The following is an 18,719-nucleotide window of genomic DNA, read 5'->3' on the forward strand; positions in this document are numbered from 1 at the left end:
ATCTCAAAGGACCCCAAATACCCAAAACAATTTTGAGAAAGGAAAACAAAGCTGGAGGCCTCACACTTTCTCATTTCAAAACATACTACAAAGCTACAACAATCAAAATAGTGTGGCTCTAGCATAAGGACATATAGACCAATGGAAAAGAATGGACAGCCCAGAAATAAATCTGCATATATATAATTAAATGATTTTTTACAAAGGTACCAACACCTTACAATGGGGAAGGGATTCTCTTTAGCAGATGGGGTTGGGAAAATCAGACATCCACAAGCAAAAGAATAAAGTTGGACCCTTGCCTTACACCATACACAAAAATTAACTCAAAATGGATTAAAGATCTAAATGTAAGAGCTGAAATTATAAAACTCCTAGAAAAAAGCAGAGGGAGATCTTTACAAATTGGAATGGACAATGATTTCTTGGATATGACACCAAGAGCATAGGCAACAAAAGCAAAAACAGACAAATGGGACTACATCGAATTTAACAACTTCTGTGCACCAAAAGAAACAATCAACAGAGCGAAAAGGCAATCTATAAGATGGGAGAAAATTTTTGCAAACTATTTATCTGATAAGGGGTTATAAAGAACTCCCATACCTCAACAACAACAAAAAATAAATAACCTGATTTAAAAATGGGCAAAGGGGGCGCCTGGGTGGCTCTGTGGGTTGAGACCTCTGCCATCGGCTCTGGTCGTGATCCCGGGGTCCTGGGATCGAGCCTCGCATCGGGCTCTCTGCTCAGCAGGGAGCCGGCTTCCCCCTCTCTCTCTGTCTGTGTGGTCTCTGTCTGTCAAATAAATAAATAAAATCTTTTAAAAAAAAAAGTGGGCAAAGGATTTTGAATAGACTTTTCTCCACGGAAGATATACAAATGGTCTACATGAATTTGAAAAGATGCTCAATATTATAAATCATCAGGGAAATGCAAATCCAAACCACAACGAACTATTACTTCATGCCCCTTAGGATGGCCACAATCCAAAGAAGTCGGAAAATAACAAGTTTTGGCAAGAATGTGGAGAAATTGGGACACTTGGTACACTGTTGGTGGGAATGTAAAATGGTAGCACTACTATGGAAAACAAAATGGAGGCTCCTCAAAAATTTTTAAGAGAGAATATAAAAATTCTGTAATCCCACTGCTGGGTACATATCTAAAAGAACTGAAAGCAGGCTCTCCAGGAGATAATTTGCACTCCCATATTCATTGCAGTATTAGTCACAATAGCCAAAAGGTGGAAGCAATCTAAATGCTCATCAACAGATTGATAAATCTTTAAAAATATACTATATAAAAAAAAATGTACTATATACTGGGCACCTGGGTGGCTCAGTGGGTTAAAGCCTCTGGCTTCAGCTCAGGTCATGATTCCAGGGTCCTGGGATGGAGCCCCACATCAGGCTCTCTGCTCAGCGGGGAGCCTGCTTCCCCCTCTCCACTTGCCTCTCTGCCTACCTGTGATCTCTGTCAAATAAATAAATAAAATCTTTAAAAAAAAATGTACTAGATACTTACAGTGGAATATTATTCAACCTTTAAAAAGAAGAAAATCCTGTCATTTGCTACAACTTGGATGAGTCTTGAGAACATTACGCTAAGTGAAATTAAACCAGTTACAAAAAGACAAATACTGTATGATTCTGCTTATATGAGGACTCTAAAGTAGTCAAACTCAGAAATAGAAAGTAGAATGGTGATTACCAGGAGCTGAGGGGAGGGAGAAAAAGAGTTCAATGGATATAAGTTTTCAGTTTTACAAGATGAAAAAATTCTAGAGATCTGTTTTGCAACAATATACATATAGTTATTACTAAACTTACACTTAAAAATGTTTAGGATAGTAAATTTTCTGTAGGTTTTTTTTTTAAGATTTATTTATTTTAGAGAGAGTGTGCATCAGGGGAGGGGGGAGGCGGGGGAGGAGAAAGTCTTGAGCAGACTCCCTGCTTAGTGTGGAGCCCGCTGTGGGGCTCAATCTCATGACCCTGAGGTCACGATCTAAGCCAAAACCAGGAGTTGGGTGCTTAACAGACTCTGCCACTCAGAAACCCCTATGAATTTTTTTTACAATTAAAAAAAATCAGATCAACCAATTGCAATGTATGGATCTCATCTGTACCTTGATTCAAATAAGCGATGAATAAATTTATGAGACAATAGGGAAAAACTGAATGCTGACTGGATATTTGATATTAAAGCATTAATTTTTTGCGTGATAATGAATGCACTTTTTTTTAATGTGGTTCTTCTCCTTTTTGATAATCTGAAATATTTTATGGGTGAAATAATATCTGGAATTTGCTTTGAAATAATCCAGTGGAGATAGGAAGTACAGGGGAATCAAGATGGCCATGAGTTGAGACTTACTGAAGCTGGGTGATGGGTAGAAGAGGTTCATGTAATTATGTACAGTCTATGCTATATATGTTTTTTTCTGTAATAAAGACTAAAATAAAGCAAGTGCCTCTGGAGGGTTGGGGCTATTGGGTATTTACATTTGGCCTTGAACTCATCTACTGAGACTCCCTCTTCTCACCATCAGCAACTTCAGGATGAATCTAAGTTTGTACTGATGACATTCTCTCTTACCTTTGGTGTTTGCAACTGCTCTTCCCATAAGTTACAAAACAAGGAACTCGGCCAATCTTTCGTGAAAATACTCAGGAGCAGCAACTCAGGCTTAGCTGAGCAGCTCATTGTTTTACTGACACCTATGAGTTGTGGTTTTAGGAATGTTTATACAATAAGCAACCCTAGTTTGGGTGACTAGATTCACTACCCAACAGTCTACGAAGTCCTTTGAGGAGCAGCAGGCCACTCCAGAGCCCTGACACCTGGGCATGCTGACACCAGTGAGTTCAGGGGCCTCTGCTTGGGTAGAGCAGAGAATGGGGAGAAGAACAGCCCAAAAGAGGGACTGACAAGGTCACCAGCCACAGACAGAAAAGAGGCAGCAAAATCTTCACATTTACTCAGAAGTCTTGTCCAGGGAATGTTCTTCCCTAGAAGAAGGAGTGAAAATCTCTTCTACTCCCTGCACTGCCTGGCTCCCTGCCCCAGTCTGCTCTTCCTTCTCCAATAGCTCCCACACAGAAACAGTGCCAGTTCTCAGAAGGCTGCAGCTTCCCAAACTTAGATTTAGAATAACAGAGGCATGAGGGCCACTCAGATTCCTCACTCTTACCCCAGACCTCCTCATCCCTTATCAGCCAGAGGGTGAGGACAGTAATAGCCAAACCAAATACCAAAGGAAGACAGAGAACCCCAGGTTAATTTCTACCACTACTGGGATTTACATTCTAATAGCTTGATGACTATCAGGGTATCTTTGGTAAAAGAGAATACAATTAAAATAATCTAATTTATTGGCATATTTATACAAATGGTTCAAAAAGAAACTACTTCCACAAGAAACTAAGTTATAACACTTTAATAATTTCAATAGAACCAACTTCAGGAACAGATACGCACACACACATTAAATTCAAACAATTTAATTGAACAGTGTACTTAAATGCATCAACTTCTTAAAAATCCCCAAAATGGAGTCAAGGCCATGGATATGAAAAGGTAATTTTGAAGTACTACAGACTAGAGTAAAACAGACAAGGTTATTACTTTGCATTTACCAATAAGACGACAGCCTGCAGATACATTAGACCTTTATGAGAACACTTCCAGGCAATGTTAGAACAGAGACTCATTAAAAAGAAATACAATTGATCTCAGAAAGATTAATTTATAGCTAACAATTTCTTTGGTCCTCCAAGTCACATCTGTTTTTACTTTAAAATACCAAACATGAATAGAGTGTTTAATTCTACTTCTAAGTGTCTATTAAGCAGGATAATGTTTATATCACATTAGATTTTAAAGAGAACTCAAAATAAATTACCACTGTACTTCAGAAACTCCATAGAAAAATATAGGAAATAGATGTAGGGAAGTTTAAAAAACAAAAAACAAACAAACAAAAAACCCCAGCACTTCTGCCACCTTGTCCCCATCCTAAGGCAAATGACATCAAAATGGCAGAGGCAGGACTACCAAGGTTAGAGTAATCACTGTAGTTAGTTCTTCTTAAGGTAATGGAATAAATTTGAAGGATACAATGTCAACCAAATATGAGACTTTTCCATGGAATGACTGTAGCTTTGTTTTTGCAGGGAGTTGGGTTTGGTTTTTGTTTGTTTTAATTTGGCCCACACTGCCCCAGTGGAGGGAATTTTAAGTAGTCATTAATAAGGCAAAAGCTTCCTGGACAAAAAGACTTGTATACCACTTGAACAGTTACACTGAGGACGAGACCCATATGGAGCACAAGAGGAATCAGTATGGGGCTTCTAATAATTTCCAGTAATTCCAGAAAATTATAGAGCATTTTCACAGATACCAACAATGCAGCTTTCATTGAACATTGGCTATCACTCACACTGTGCAGTCCACAGTTAGTTCATTCTGCATGCTTTCCTGTACACAGAAGCTATGGTTCTGCAGACCTGAAAGTGATGAACATTTTCAAAAGTTTCTGGAAATACTTAGAAAAATATTTGTTAAGGTAAAAAAAAAAAAAAAAAAAAAAAAAAGTTTTGAGACATCTCCAAGGAATACACAAAGTAAGCTTGCAAGAAACTCCTAAAGGTAAAACTGTGAGGACTAGTTATTTGCAGGGTCAGTACTGAAGTCTCATAAAATAATGGCTTTTTTAAAAAGGCAAAGGTATCTATACTCTAAGTGGTGTGATATTCTCATCAAGGCACAGAGAGTTAAATATCTAAATCCCTGTATGTTCACATGAGAATACACTTGTAAACAATAGGAACTAATTCCCTGTACTTGAATTTTAAAAAGGATGGAAAGTAGAAATGTGCCTTTTTAACTCACAAAATCAAAAACATAGATATTCCACCACCTTCCTTTGGTGACTAACGTCACAGCTGGAGAGTCAAAAAATAAATATATAAAAAATAAAGTGCCCTGGCAGTTTCATAAATGTGATTAAAGTGAAGCCTGTTGGACTCTGAGTTTGCACAGCAATGCTGCACAGTGTACAAAAATTCTTTTAAGCACTACACCATTTTTGTTTGGGGAAGGAAAAAAATAGTATTGGCCATAGTTTCCCCCCATTCCCAACATTCCTATGCTTAGGAACCCAGTTACCATAGTATTTGAACAAAATACTTGAATTTTTCTTCCTTCCCAGCACCCTCAAGGTTATCCAAATGGCAGTGGTTTTGTGCATGTAACTTACACAATGGGCAGTTTCTTTGATAGTTACCACTAAAAGGTGGCAAGAAGAAAGTAGAGGTCTCACCCCTTTGCTAATTATTTTTATTTGATTTGCTATAAATAATTATTAAACACCATTAGTGACAAGGAATAACGTTCACGTCTGAAACAATTGAAAATGCAACGTACAAACAATTAAGACCAATGATCCTCAAAGCACATGACACACGCTGAAGTTCAGCTCTTAATGAGAGTTAGAAACTCTTCCCGAGTCTTTGGGTCTTCCCGGAACACACCCAACATCGTGCTGGTCACAGTTTTGCTGTTCATTTTCTGTACCCCTCGCATTACCATACACATGTGTCTACAAAACAAGACAACAGAGGTGGCTTAAAGGAATAGACAGTTGCTGGTTTGGTTTTTAAAGTCAAAAGCAGCTCCCAAAATTAAATCCGGTTATATTGAGTTCACAGCTACCAACTATATCCAAATGTCACTTCTTGGACAAACGTGACCTAAAATGTTTTATTTATGTTTCTTAGTCCCACGGATCTCATTCTCATCAGTGGTTGAATCTTTGAAGCATCTAGCAGAAGGGGAAACAAGGGAATTTTCTCCCTAGGTGAAAATAATACAAGGGGTCCATAGAGATAAAACAACTTTGGTATAAAAAGCAATTCAGAATTCTCACTTGCTCCATCTGTAAGACCCAAAGAGCACAATCTTAGCTTAGGTATTTGGAGAAATACTGAAGTATGTGGTATCACCAGACAGAATCTAGAGAACAGTGGCCCCAGTGCACGTGAGCAACCTGGGGAAGCTAGATGGCGTGCACAATACAGAGCTCATGCCCTGTCGGAAGAATGGATAAGATGTGTGCAATTCTCGCAATTCATTCTAACTTAAAGAAGTGTCTTCGGATGCCCTTTACACCCAGTTTTTGCTCCATTTTTAAAAACGTGTGACAAAATATTAGGAAAAGTCCTCTTGGAGCAACAAAGAGCTAAAGAAGAAATCAAGAGAAGACATAAAATGCTTCTGGTTGCACACATCACTCCGCTTAGGCTGATGACTCCCGACATGGCCACCAGCCCCACGGAAAACAAAACAAAACCAGTCTCCCATCTGGTTCCTGTATCGGCCACGCAGTCAATGCAAGAGGTCAAGAAAGCTTCAGGTCAGAGGCAGAAAACATGACAGTGTCAATGATGTGGCATCACGGGGTGCTGGAAAAACTGAGCAACACTAAATACCACTTCCAGGCACCACAAGGACAATTGTTAAGGGCAAGCGTGGACTTACGTGGCTTCCACCACCACCCCGACTCCAGCAGGCCGCAAGGCTTCTGTGATTGCTATGGCAATTTGTTTCGTCAGCCGCTCTTGAACTGTGGGGGTGACAAGAGGCTCCGTTGAAGAGTCTGACACAAACAGCAGTCTTGAGAATATTTGTTGTCTCTAGAATATTCGAAATCTTAAAAAGCAGACTTCTGTGAGGCTTCAGAACCCAGACGCACGAGCTCTTACAGGTCTGCTTTGTCTGTGGCCCACAGGAGGCCGCCGTTCAATTCCCTCACCCGCAGATCCAGTACTGAAGAGCGTTTGGCACCCCCACAGAAAACGGGTGCGAGCGACAACTGTCCCAGGCGTGCAGGAAGACCAACTGATAATGAGCTCCTCCACGCAGATGAATAAGTCGCTCGCGACAGGATTAACAGAGGCACTAAACCCAATTACTGAATTGTACATGGAACTCAAAGCCAACAATCTAACCTAAACAATGCGGTCCCTGTGCTGAATAAACAACTCGTCTTTGAAAACATATTAAGAGTGTTCACTGCAGCATCGTGTTTATTTGAAAACTGACAAAAATCTGCAAATGTCTATTAGAGCAGGGACTGGTTAAATCAAGTCCCAGTACAGCTGGACAATGGAATGCTAAATAGCCAGCATAATGAACGAGATAGTTACATGCATGTAGGAAAAAAAAATGTTTGATTTGTTAAGTGGAAAAAAAAAATAGGGGGAATAAAAGGCCATTACATACAATATGAGCCCATTAAAAAATGTAATATATTGATTTTAAAATGTTGGTAGACACACAAAATATGAAGGAATATGCAAATACAACAATGATTTCTTCTGGAGGCCTGAAACACTGCAGACTTTCCCTTTCTATATTATATTCCTATGAGGTTTTAAGTCATATGTATTACATGTGAAATAAGAACAACAAAAAATACTTTTTCCTTAAGAAGAAAATGTTTTTCTGCAAATAAAAGTTTAAAAGTTTACCTTGTAATCGTCTACTATAGATTTCTACAATCCTAGAAAAGAAAGAATTGTTTCAGTTAATCATAAATTTGTTTGAAAAATGGAATTGGCTTCCTCAAAGTACCAAAAGGACTTTATTGAAGAAATTGTAGGGTGTGGGCAGGAGATCACTGCTTCTAAGAGGAAGAAAGATACAAAAACTACATGGAAATGAGAAGAGGGAGGGTCTTGAGGAAACCACCAAGAATGACACAGAGTGTTAGTACCCTATGTCTCCAAAGAGAAAGAGAATTACAAGAATATTCACTAAGGAAAAACACAGTGATTTTAGAGCTCCCAAGTCATCAATTTTAGACCAAGTCTCAAGTGTTCTAATTAGTCATATTGTTTAACCAGAGCTTAAAGTTCAAGTTAAAAATAAAAAGACTATTTGTTAATTAATAGCAGGCCATTGTCAGCTACTGTACCCACTAAACCTATTAGGGTAATCAGATTAGGACTGAACAGACTTCTTCAGACATCTCTTTATAAGCTACGTCTATATAAGCACTCTGTATGATTAATTCCCCAAAATAAGAGCCTCCTGATCTTGGCTTCTAACACAATCTGTCAAGTGACAGATTTTCCCCTTTTAACACTTTTCACTCTAGTTGTGAAATGTAAAGATGGTCACATGAATTACATATTTGAGGATAACAATTCACATTAAGGATCTTTTCTTAAAATTTGGCCTTCTAGTCATGAATTTGGACTCGATTTAAGGATCACTTCACCGAGGAGGCATTTTACAGCTCTTCCCTCTGCACCCCCCTCCATATGGTGCTCAGATAAAATTACAAAGTTGCTCCTTTATACCCATTATAACCAATAAAGTCAGTAACAGATACGGTGGCCTGTTTACCACTCAAACTGAAGGCAGGATGCATTCTGATTCTTCTTGTTTCTAGGAGATTTATAACATTGAATGAATACAATTATATATTTTAAATTTTGAATAAAAACCTGAAGAAGGATGCTGTTCAAGCTCCTGGATAGGAAATATGTCTTATTTCTTCTGAGTCAAATCTCTATATATTACTTTTTATAGTTTTCCAGGTAATTAATTTCTGTTGTATGACTAGGAGATGCCATTGATTTAAAAATTAGTAATATCTCTTTTTTTTTTCTCATAGTCATCATTTCCTTCTCTAGAGTAGAATTTCAGGTACAACATTAAATAACATTGACAATATTGGACACCCATATTTTGCTCTATACTTTAACAGGAATGTCTGTGACATTTTACCATCATCCATGATTCCTGTCTGTTTCTGGTAGACAGCCACTCTCACACCAAAGGAAGGCCATTCACACAGATCATTATTGAGTGCCTTCTACATATATGATTATGGGATAAACAGGATCCCTATGCTCAGAGTTTATAATCTATTCCTAGTTTATTCAGTTTTCTAAGTAAGCAGAAGGCATTGAAATTTTGTCTTCTCAGCGCTAAAGATAATTATATAGCTTCCCTGAATTTAAAAAACAAAAAACAAAAAAACCAAAAAAGCCCCCCAAACCTCTATTTTGGCCTCTTTCTTGAAGATAATGTGTTTAGAGGTATTTGTTGAAAATAGAATTCTAATTTGACACTAACATTCATCTGCCTTTTAATATTGACATTGGCAAATAATCATCAGTCTAATTGCTATTACTTTGTAGGTTATGTTTTCTATGAAGCTGCTTTTATGATATTTCAGTATGTGTACTCTGAGGTTTTCTATGTCATATCTAGGTGGGGATTTAATTTTTTTATCCTGTTCAGGATTCATTAGGGTTCCTAAATCTGAAGACTGATTTTTTTGCATGTTCTCCAGAAACGTTTTTAGTCATCACCTTCTCCAACACTGCACCTACTCCATGGCCTCTGTTACCTCCAGGAATTTCAATTAAGGACATAATAGACCTGCTCAGTCCTCCACATCTCTTACATTCTCACCCATATATTCCACCGAGCTCTGAACACAATTGCTTCAGACCTTTCTTCCAGTTCACTATTTTTGGCTGTGTCTAACCTGCTATCTATTGATCTGTATTTATTTGTATTATTTGTATTTATTTATTGGAGAGAGAAAAAGTGCACAAACCTAGGGAGAGGCAAAAGGAGAGAGAGAATCCTCAAGCAGACACCCCACTGAGTGTGGAGCTGGACTCGATCCCAAGACCCTGAGATCATGACCTGAGCCAAAGTCAAGAGTCTGCTTAACTGCCTGAGCCACCCAGGCGCCCTTCAGGATTATTATATTCTAACATATTTGTTGTATGTTCTGTATGTGTTAGCACCAGCCTCTGCCCTCTTTGACCATTTGTTTCAGCTGACTCTGCCTCATGGTGGCCTTTCTTTTACTTTTGGTGAATTCATGCTCCTTAGAATATCATTTGTGGGAATTCTCTGAAGCCAAAATAAAAGTGCATCAGAAAAAAGAGCACTTGTTTTTGCTAGGTGCTAAAAGGCTGCCTCCTTGGCAACATTTTAAATTAAATTACTGCCCTGGGTCTGAGGACCATCCATGGTGATATGAATTCTGAGCCTAAACCCTTGTGAATATATGGCTATAGGTTCTTTTTCCTGCTCTTCCCAGAACAAAGCTAACAGGTAATATCTCTTCCAATTTGGGGTTGAATAGGGAGGACAGAACCTTACCTTTGACTCCAGTGGCAGCTAATTCTTGTAAATTCTTACTGGAATTTCCCCCAATGTTTGAAATGTTCATACACATTATAACTTTGTATGCTATACTAGGAGGGATATCATTACCATCTAGTTTACCACAGTCCCAGAATCAGTAGTTCTTAATTTTAATCTAAGCCATTTCTGTATTCTTAGAATAAATCTCCCTGGGTCATGATGGAAAGAGTACTTGTGCCTGTTAAAGTAGGAATTGATATTTGGAATTCTTCAACTATATTAGTAAGTGGGATTAGTCTATCATCTTCTTAGATGCTAGTTTTATCAGACTTTCATCAGGGATATACAGCTTCATCAAATTAATGGTGTAGCTTTTCAGGTTTTTCCATGCTCTTGAATAATTTATACAACACTGGAATTAGTGGTTACTTGGAAGTTGTCTATTAAATTGACCATCCACCCCTTTCCCTCCCACCCCACTCCTAACATTAATTTGACTTTTTCCAATGGTTACTAATTTATCCAGGTTTTCCAATTCTTGGTTCATTCCCTTCTCTCTCCAACTTTTTCAACTAATTCATAAAGATTGAAAGTTCCTAAAATATATTTTTAGTTACACAGCTTCTCATTTCCAGATGTATTTCTTCTTCAATCAGACTGCTAAGCAATCTATCATATATGATATTTTGGATTTATGTTTTCTGTTCCTTTTTAAAATTTTATAATTTAATCATTTTATTTTTCTTTCTTCTTTCCCATTTGTCCTATTAAGCTTGCTTTTTCTTTAAAAAAAATATTGAAGTTTAGTTTACTTGTTGGGTTTCTTATTCAATAATGAAAGCATTTGTGGCTATAAATTTATCTCCAAAGCACAGGTTTTTTTTTTTTAATTTTAAAATTTAAAATTTAAAATTTTTGAAATATCATTTTAATTTGTATTAATTTTAATTTGTATTAATTTTAATTAATTATACCTTTACTGAGCTATAATTGACAAAGACTGTAAAGATAAAAGGCATAATTGACAAAGATTATAAAGTATACATTGTGATCTAATATATGTATACATTGTGAAAAAAATCCCCCATCTAGTTAATTAATATACCCATCACCTCACATATTTATCTCCCCCACCCCACCCTAGTGAAAACAATAAACACTGAAGTAGAGCTATCTCTTTAATATCCTATCTTCACTTCTTCTGGATATATACCCAGAATTAGGATTGCTGGATCATATGTCAGTTCTAGTCTTAATTTTTTGAAGAATCTCCATACTGTTTTCCATAGTGGCTGCACCAATTTATATTTCCACCAACAGTGTACAAGGGTTCCCTTTCTTCCACAGCCTCACCGACACTTACATCTTATCTTTTTTATAGTACTGCAGCGGTAGTTGTGCAATGATATCTCATTGTGGTTTTTTTTTTTTTTTAATTTTATTTTTTTAAACATATAATATCTTTTTATCCCCAGGGGTACAGGTCTGTGAATCGCCAGGTTTACACACTTGTGGTTTTGATTTGCATTTCCTTAATGATTAATGAAATTGAGCACCTTTTCATGTCCGTGTTGCCCATCTGTATATATTCTTTGGGAAAATGTCATTTAGTTCCTCTGCGCATTTGGATCGATTCTTTGCTATTAAGTTGTATGAGTTCTTTATATTTTTTGCACATTAACCCCTTACCAGATATGTGATTTGCAAATATTTTCTCCCTTCTGTAGGTTGCCTTTTTATTTTGCTGATGGTTTCCTTTGTTATAAGAAGCATTTTAGTTTGATGTAGTCTCGCTTGTTTATATTTTATTTTGTTGCTTTTATGTTTGGTGTCAAATCATCACCAAGACTAATGTCAAGGATCTTACCCCCTATGTTTTCTTCTAGTTTTATGGTTTAAGGTCTTATATTCAATCCCTTTTAAGTGGATTTTTGTGTACAGTATAAGAAGGGAGTCTAGTTTTCCCAACATAATTTTTAAAGTTTTATTTATTTTTAAGTTTTATTTATTTGAGAGAAAGCAAGCAAGCACACAAGCAGGGAGAGTGGCAGGCACAGGGAGAAGCAGGCTCCCCACTGATAAGGGAGCCTGATGCGGGAATCGATCCCAGGACCCTGGGATCATGATCTTAGCTGAAGGCAGACGCTTAACCGACTGAGCCACACATGCCCCAAGTTTATTTTTTAGTAATCTCTACACTGAACGTGGGGCTCAAACTCATGAACCTGAGTCGACTACATCAGCTTAGTCACACATTCTACTGATTGAGCCAGCCAGGTGCTCCCCAACACCATTTACTGAAGATACTATCCTTTCCCTATTCTTTCTTTGTCATAAATTAATTGGCCAGAAATGCATGGGTTTATTTCTGAGCTTTCTATTCCATTCCATTGGTCTATGTATCTATTTATATGGCAATGCCATTCTGTTTTTATTATTATAGCTTTGTAATTTAGCTTGAAATTAGAAAGTGTGAAGTCTCCAGTTTTTACGGTTTTTCTCAAGATGGCTTTGACTATTTGGGGTTCTTTGTGGTTCTATACAAATTTTAAGATTGTTTTTTCTATTTCTGTGAAAAATACTATTGAAATTTTGAGAGGGATTACACTGAATCTGTAGATTTCTTTAGGTAGTATGGACAATTAAACAATATTAATTCTTCTAATTCAAAAACATGAGATATCTATTTTTATCTTCTTCAGTTTTTCTCAATAATGTCTTCAAGTTTTCAGTATACAGATCTTCCACCTGTTCGGTAAAATTTATTTCTAGGTATTGGTGCAATTATAATTGGATTGTTTTCTTAATTTCTCTGACAACTTGTTGTTTAATGTATTGAAATACAATTAACTTTTGCATATTAATTTGTATCCCTTAACTGAATTTATTAGTTCTAACAGTTTTTTGATGGAGTCTTTAGGGTTTTCTATATATAATATCATGTCATCTGCAAATATAGTTTTCCCTCTTCCTTTCTGATCTGGATGCCTCATTTTTGTCTAACTGCTCTGGCTAGTATTTTGATGCTATATTGAATAGAAATGGTGAGAGAGGGTGTCCTTGTCTTGTTCCTGATATTAGCTGAAAGCTTTTCATTATTGGTATGATGTTAGCTGTAGGCTTCTCACATATGGCTTTTATTATATTAAGGCACATTGCCTTTATATGTAGTTTGTGGGGAATTTTCATCGTGAATGGGTGTTAAATTTTGCCAAATGTTTCTCTACATCTATTGAGATTATTGTATCATTTTTGTCCTTCATTTTGTTAATGTGGTTTATCACTGATTGATTTGCAGATATTGAAATATCCTTGTGTCCCTGCAATAAATTCCAGTGGATCGTCGTGTATGATCCTTTCAAAGTATTGTTGAATTCAGTTTGCTAATATTTTGTTGAGAATTTTTACATATATGTTCATCAGAGATATTGACTTGTAATTTTCTTGTAGTTTCCTTTCTGTTTTGATACCGGGTTTAATACTGACCTCGAGAAATGAGTTTGAAAGTATTCCCTTCTATTTTTTAGAAGAATTTGAGGAGGATTAGTATTAATTTTAAAGTACAGTTTTTTACTTCGAATTATATACACTGACATACAGTGTTTGCATCATAATGATTGTCATATCAAAGGAATTTAAAAACTTTAACTTTCAAAAAGCTAGTTTTTAAAAATAGTTTTGTGGGGCACCTGGGTGGCTCAGTGGGTTAAAGCGTCTGCCTTCGGCTCAGGTCATGATGCCAGGGTCCTGGGATCAAGCCCCACATCGGGCTCTCTGCTCAGCAGGGAGCCTGCTTCCTCCTCTCTCTCTGCCAGCCTCTGCCTACTTGTGATCTCTGTCAAATGAATAAATAATCTTTAAAAATAGTTTTGTATTAATTTCTAGTTTTCTTGTTACACAATAGCCTGTTCACTTTTTTTTTTTAACTTAAAGTCTGTCTTTTGGCCAAAATCCTATTACTCTGCTTTGTATAATCTTTTGTCTGCCCCAACCAAAGGCTGAGAGGTAATTAGTGTTTCACTCATTTCTTTCAGGTTTGTCAGTTTCTCTATGCATTTAGCCCAGTTTCTGTTTTCTGTTTTAAACCAATTTGACGAAAAAAAAAAAAAATTCATGACCACTTTTTATTATACAAACTTCCTCAATATAAGAGGGCCAACCCAGTCTCCTTTGATAAACTTTCCTTTTTAACTTTAAAAAATTTTTTAATAAAAGGGACATGATTAGGTATTGGATTTAACCCAGTAGACATCTTATTGGACTTGCCCACTTATTGGTCTTATAAAATCTATGCTAGGTCCTCTGTTTCCTGTATTGCATTATGCTTCCTCTCCTCTTCTTCCTCCTCCGGGAGCTAGAAAAGTAATGTGGTAATTCCTTTGCAGGTGGATGGTATAATTTAACCCTTGCAAATCTTAATGGTATTTTTGATGTCTTCATATAACTTGACTTGTCACCAAGCTGCAAACTCTCAACTATGGTCACAGCAAAGAGCAAAACGCAGCAGGAAGTAGAGGTGGATCACAGTGGGACTTGTCGGCTAAAGTAAGGAGTTTGAACTTTATCTTAAAAGGTATGGGGAGCTACAAAGGAGCAGCAGTATCAAATCCACACTTTGGAAAGTACATCCTAGCAATGTACGAGAGCAGGTTTAAAGACACTGAGAGATTAGAGTCAAAGAGGAGTTCAAGAGTTTTATAATCCAGAAAGAACATAAGTAAGGCCCAACAGAGAGTGGCTGCAAGGATAGTGAGAAGGCAGCATGGTAACAGGAAGGAAATTGGGGTGCTGCAGGAGGTCAGTGAGGATACAATGGCAAGGGATGGATTCCTCCCCACTCCTTGCACCAAATGCATTCCAGATGGAATGAAGATTTAAATATAAAAATAAGGCCATAAAAATAAACCAAAAACATGAGTTTATGACTACATAAAAGTTTTAAAACTTCTTTGTGGAAAAATGATATTTTAAAACAAAACCAGAAGACAAATGACAAGCCTGGAAAAATTATTTGCAGCACCTGCCTAACTGGTTTAACATTCAAAGACCTCATACAAATCAGTAATAAAAAGACAAGCAGTACAATGGGAAAATTAGCAAAGGTTAATTAAAAGCAGGAAGCTTCTATAAAGATTCAAATTCTATTAAAGAAATGCAAGTTTTAAAAATGTGCATTAAAACACGAGGTACCCCTTTCCACTTATCAGTTTAGCAAAGACTGAAAAGTGTGATGAAACCCAGTGTTGGCAGAAGTGGAGAAACAAACACCAGTTGACCATATAAACAGATATGCTTTTCTTTGTAGAGCAATTTGACAACATCAAAAATTCAGCTACCCTGAACCCAGCAATTTAATTTCCATAATTTACAATATGCAAAACATGTTCATGAAAGTATTTTCACCTTTTCTGACAATAGTCTCAAAGTATAAAGTATATTTCTATCAAAGACTGGCTAAATGAATTATATTGAACAATTAAAGAGATATATGTGGTCATTAAAATGGACTCAGACTTTTGGGACTAAAACCAAGGGATTTCAAAGTTTTTTAATTAAAAAAACAAACTAGGGGCACCGGCATGTGACTCTTGATCTTGGGATGTGAGTCTGAGCCCCATGATGGAATTATTTTTAAAAAATTAAAAATTAAAAAACAAAAAACATAAGGCTGTAGTACAGAATGTGGGTATGAGCTCCCTGTTTTGCTGTTTAGTTTCGCTAATTTTAAAAAGCTCCATGTTTGTGCTTGCAAAGAAATTTTCCAGAAGGACAATCTCCAGTCAAGAGACAAGAAATCTCTAGTTTTAACTATGGGGAATAGAAATAGAAAGGAAGGCTTTCCCTTTACTCACTCATTCGTATTTAAGCTTAATTGGTAAGTATGTTACATTTATAATAAAAGAGGAAAAAATAATGTTCTTGTAATCTAATACCCACCCTATCTTTCCAACTATCTTACATTCATCCCTGTCTAAATCTCTTAGTTCTATCAATTAATCGGCTCCCCATTCACTGGAATATGCCTTGTGCCTACCCTCTTATTTGCTTTTGCTTATTATGTATTAACCTAAAGGAATTTCTCTTCCATTTAGAATTCTGCTGTCTTCCACCTCTCAGTCTCTTCAACCCTGCCACACCACAGTCGTCTTAGCTCCTCTGAACTTGAAGCTTCAAACCAGGAATCTCAGTGGTACCTGCTGCCTCGTACTGTCCACCCTCCTAGAAGACAGTGGCTGTGTCCTCTCTAGCAGTCATCGTAGCTGCCACAATATCCTTTCACAGTAGATGCTCAATTGGTAGATGAACCATGGCTACCCTGAGGCACTTCAGTTCTATATTCAAGATTTAATTATGTTCACTCAGTTATTCTAAGGCAAGAAAAGGAAGATATATTCAATGGATTTTCAGTAACAAAAGGATTTTTTTCTTAAAAATAAGATTTTATTTTATTTTTTAAAAGATTTATTTAAGTAATCTCTATACCCAACACAGGGATCGATCGAACTCATGATACCGAGATCAAGAGTCACATGCTCCTCCAACTGAGCCAGCCAGGGACCCCAACAAAAGGAATTTCTATTCAAACTGCATTTACTCTGGACTTCTACTAGAGTTAAACCAGATCAACTCACTTCTGGCATTTTCTTGTTACTTAAGGCTTTACTGTTTGATATTTGACTTCCCTGGCACTGAAAGGTCATTCGTTTAAAGGCAAGCATATAACAGACTTCACATACAAGATTAAAATGAGCAGTGAAGTTTTGCTAAGACATCCAGCTTTCTTTATTACTCTTCATTTCCTAAATATTCCTACTTCTTATAAGAAATAAGCAGTTGGATAAAATCTTTGCCTCCTTTCCTGTTTAATAGACCCTTCAGTCAATTTTTTTTTACAAATATCTGAAAGTAACATACACTCTGTTCTTTGGTTTAGTGTTCCTTTTTTTAAGTTTTAATCCCATTGGCATAAGGACAAATCCCTATGCTAATAATCAACTCCTTTGTATTGTTTCATAAAAGCTTAATTATTGGAGATCTTTCCATTTCCCTAGGAAAGGAAGTAACCAAAGATTATTCCTTTCTACCTCTAAATTACCATTTATTCCAAGGTCTCACTGGATTACTCAAGAATCCAATTCCATAAAGTATTACCCATGGTCTACACAGCGTGGTCTTGTAGAGAAGGCTACTTATATTAAGACCAAGGCCTAATATGGTCTATCAAGCTTCCTTATAATCTGGAAACTATCCACAACCTACTCTCTCATATGGACAGTGTGTTAAAAGCATCAGCAGTGCCAGAATTTCTACATAGGAAAGGCAGAGGGTTAGCAATCTTGCAGGAAAGAAGCATGCCATGGGGCTGGGGCTGGGGCTGGGCCTGGAGCTAGGTTTACACAGCAACCACACTGACTTCACTTAGACTCTGTCTTATAAAACAGTAAGAATAACCAATTTTAGTAAAGACGCTTCCATTCACTGTTGACATGACCTTATTTATTATTTAGGAGTTGCTAGGGAGGGGGTTGCTAATAGAAATTAGAGTGGGATTATTTCCCCCCATCACCACCAATACCCTTTTTCAGCCACCCCTTGGCGCTGCCACTGGGTACAGATCACTGAAAAGCGGCAAGATGTTTCTGTATTTGTGTAAAGAGCCTTTCTTCAGTGCAGCAATTACAACCATGATATAAAAACATCTTTTCATGGTACCAAGTAGCCCTGTCTGATGGAGAAAGTGCTGAGCAGGCATGAGGTCAGAAACTAGGGAACTTAAATGGCTCTCTTCTACCTACTCTCTCATTAATTCATAGAGGAAATGAGTGAGAAAGCGGAAGTGAAAACAAAGTAAAAAGAAAAGCTGTGGAGAGCAGCTGTCAGATTGGCAGGGTGGTTTTTACAGATTCCAATACAAAACTGAAAAAGATCTGAACCACCATTTCAGGACTGTAGTGTACCCTAATGTCTAAGTGAAGAAGCAGGAACCCATCAGAGCCATAGGATAGTTAGCCAGTCACCAAGACTCATTTATTCCAATTTTGATACAGTCACTACACCCTCAAATTATCCACACCTCGCTTGGTTTATTTTAAGGGGCAAGGGGCACTTGACTATATTTTCATCACCTGTTCCCTCATTTTGTTCTTTTTTCTTTAACATTTTATTTTTCTTTAAGATTTTATTTATTGATTTGAGAAAGTGAGTGAGAGTACACGTGAGAGACAGAGCACAAGCAGAGGGAGCGAGAGGGAGAAGTAGGCTCCCCGCTGAGCAGAGAGCCTGAGGTGGGGCTTGATCTTAGGACCCTGGGATCAGGACCTGAGCTGAAGGCAGACACTTAACCAAATGAGCCACCCAGGCACCTCTCACTCATTTTGTTCTTAATTCCCTCCACACATACACACATACCTCCCAACATTTGCCCATACCTAGGACTCACCAACTCCATACAAAAAAATTACAAAAAAGAACATTTAGGGGCAATAAAGAATTGGTGACTGAACCTAGCAGAGATATACGAACACTGATCCTCAAGC

General features: G+C 37.1%; 1 protein-coding gene across 2 annotated transcripts in view; it reads right to left on the reverse strand.

The window, feature by feature from the left end:
* Positions 1 to 4,583: 4,583 nt before the first annotated feature.
* Positions 4,584 to 18,719, reverse strand: part of LOC111139155 (GTP cyclohydrolase 1) — a 43,936-nt gene continuing 29,800 nt past the window's right edge. The window contains exons 4-6 of one of the 2 annotated variants that reach the window (XM_022491316.1): positions 7,536 to 7,567; positions 6,544 to 6,628; positions 4,584 to 5,605 (exon numbers count right to left, since the gene is read on the reverse strand). In XM_022491316.1, the coding sequence (XP_022347024.1) occupies positions 5,479 to 5,605; positions 6,544 to 6,628; positions 7,536 to 7,567 (244 nt within the window). In that variant the 3' untranslated portion in view covers positions 4,584 to 5,478. The remainder of the gene's footprint in view (positions 5,606 to 6,543; positions 6,629 to 7,535; positions 7,568 to 18,719) is intronic. The other variant, XM_022491325.1, reaches the window with a different exon arrangement.

Source organism: Enhydra lutris, unplaced genomic scaffold (genome assembly GCF_002288905.1).
Source record: "Enhydra lutris kenyoni isolate GAN:26980312 unplaced genomic scaffold, ASM228890v2 scaffoldscaffold4, whole genome shotgun sequence".
Taxonomy (NCBI): domain Eukaryota; kingdom Metazoa; phylum Chordata; class Mammalia; order Carnivora; family Mustelidae; genus Enhydra; species Enhydra lutris.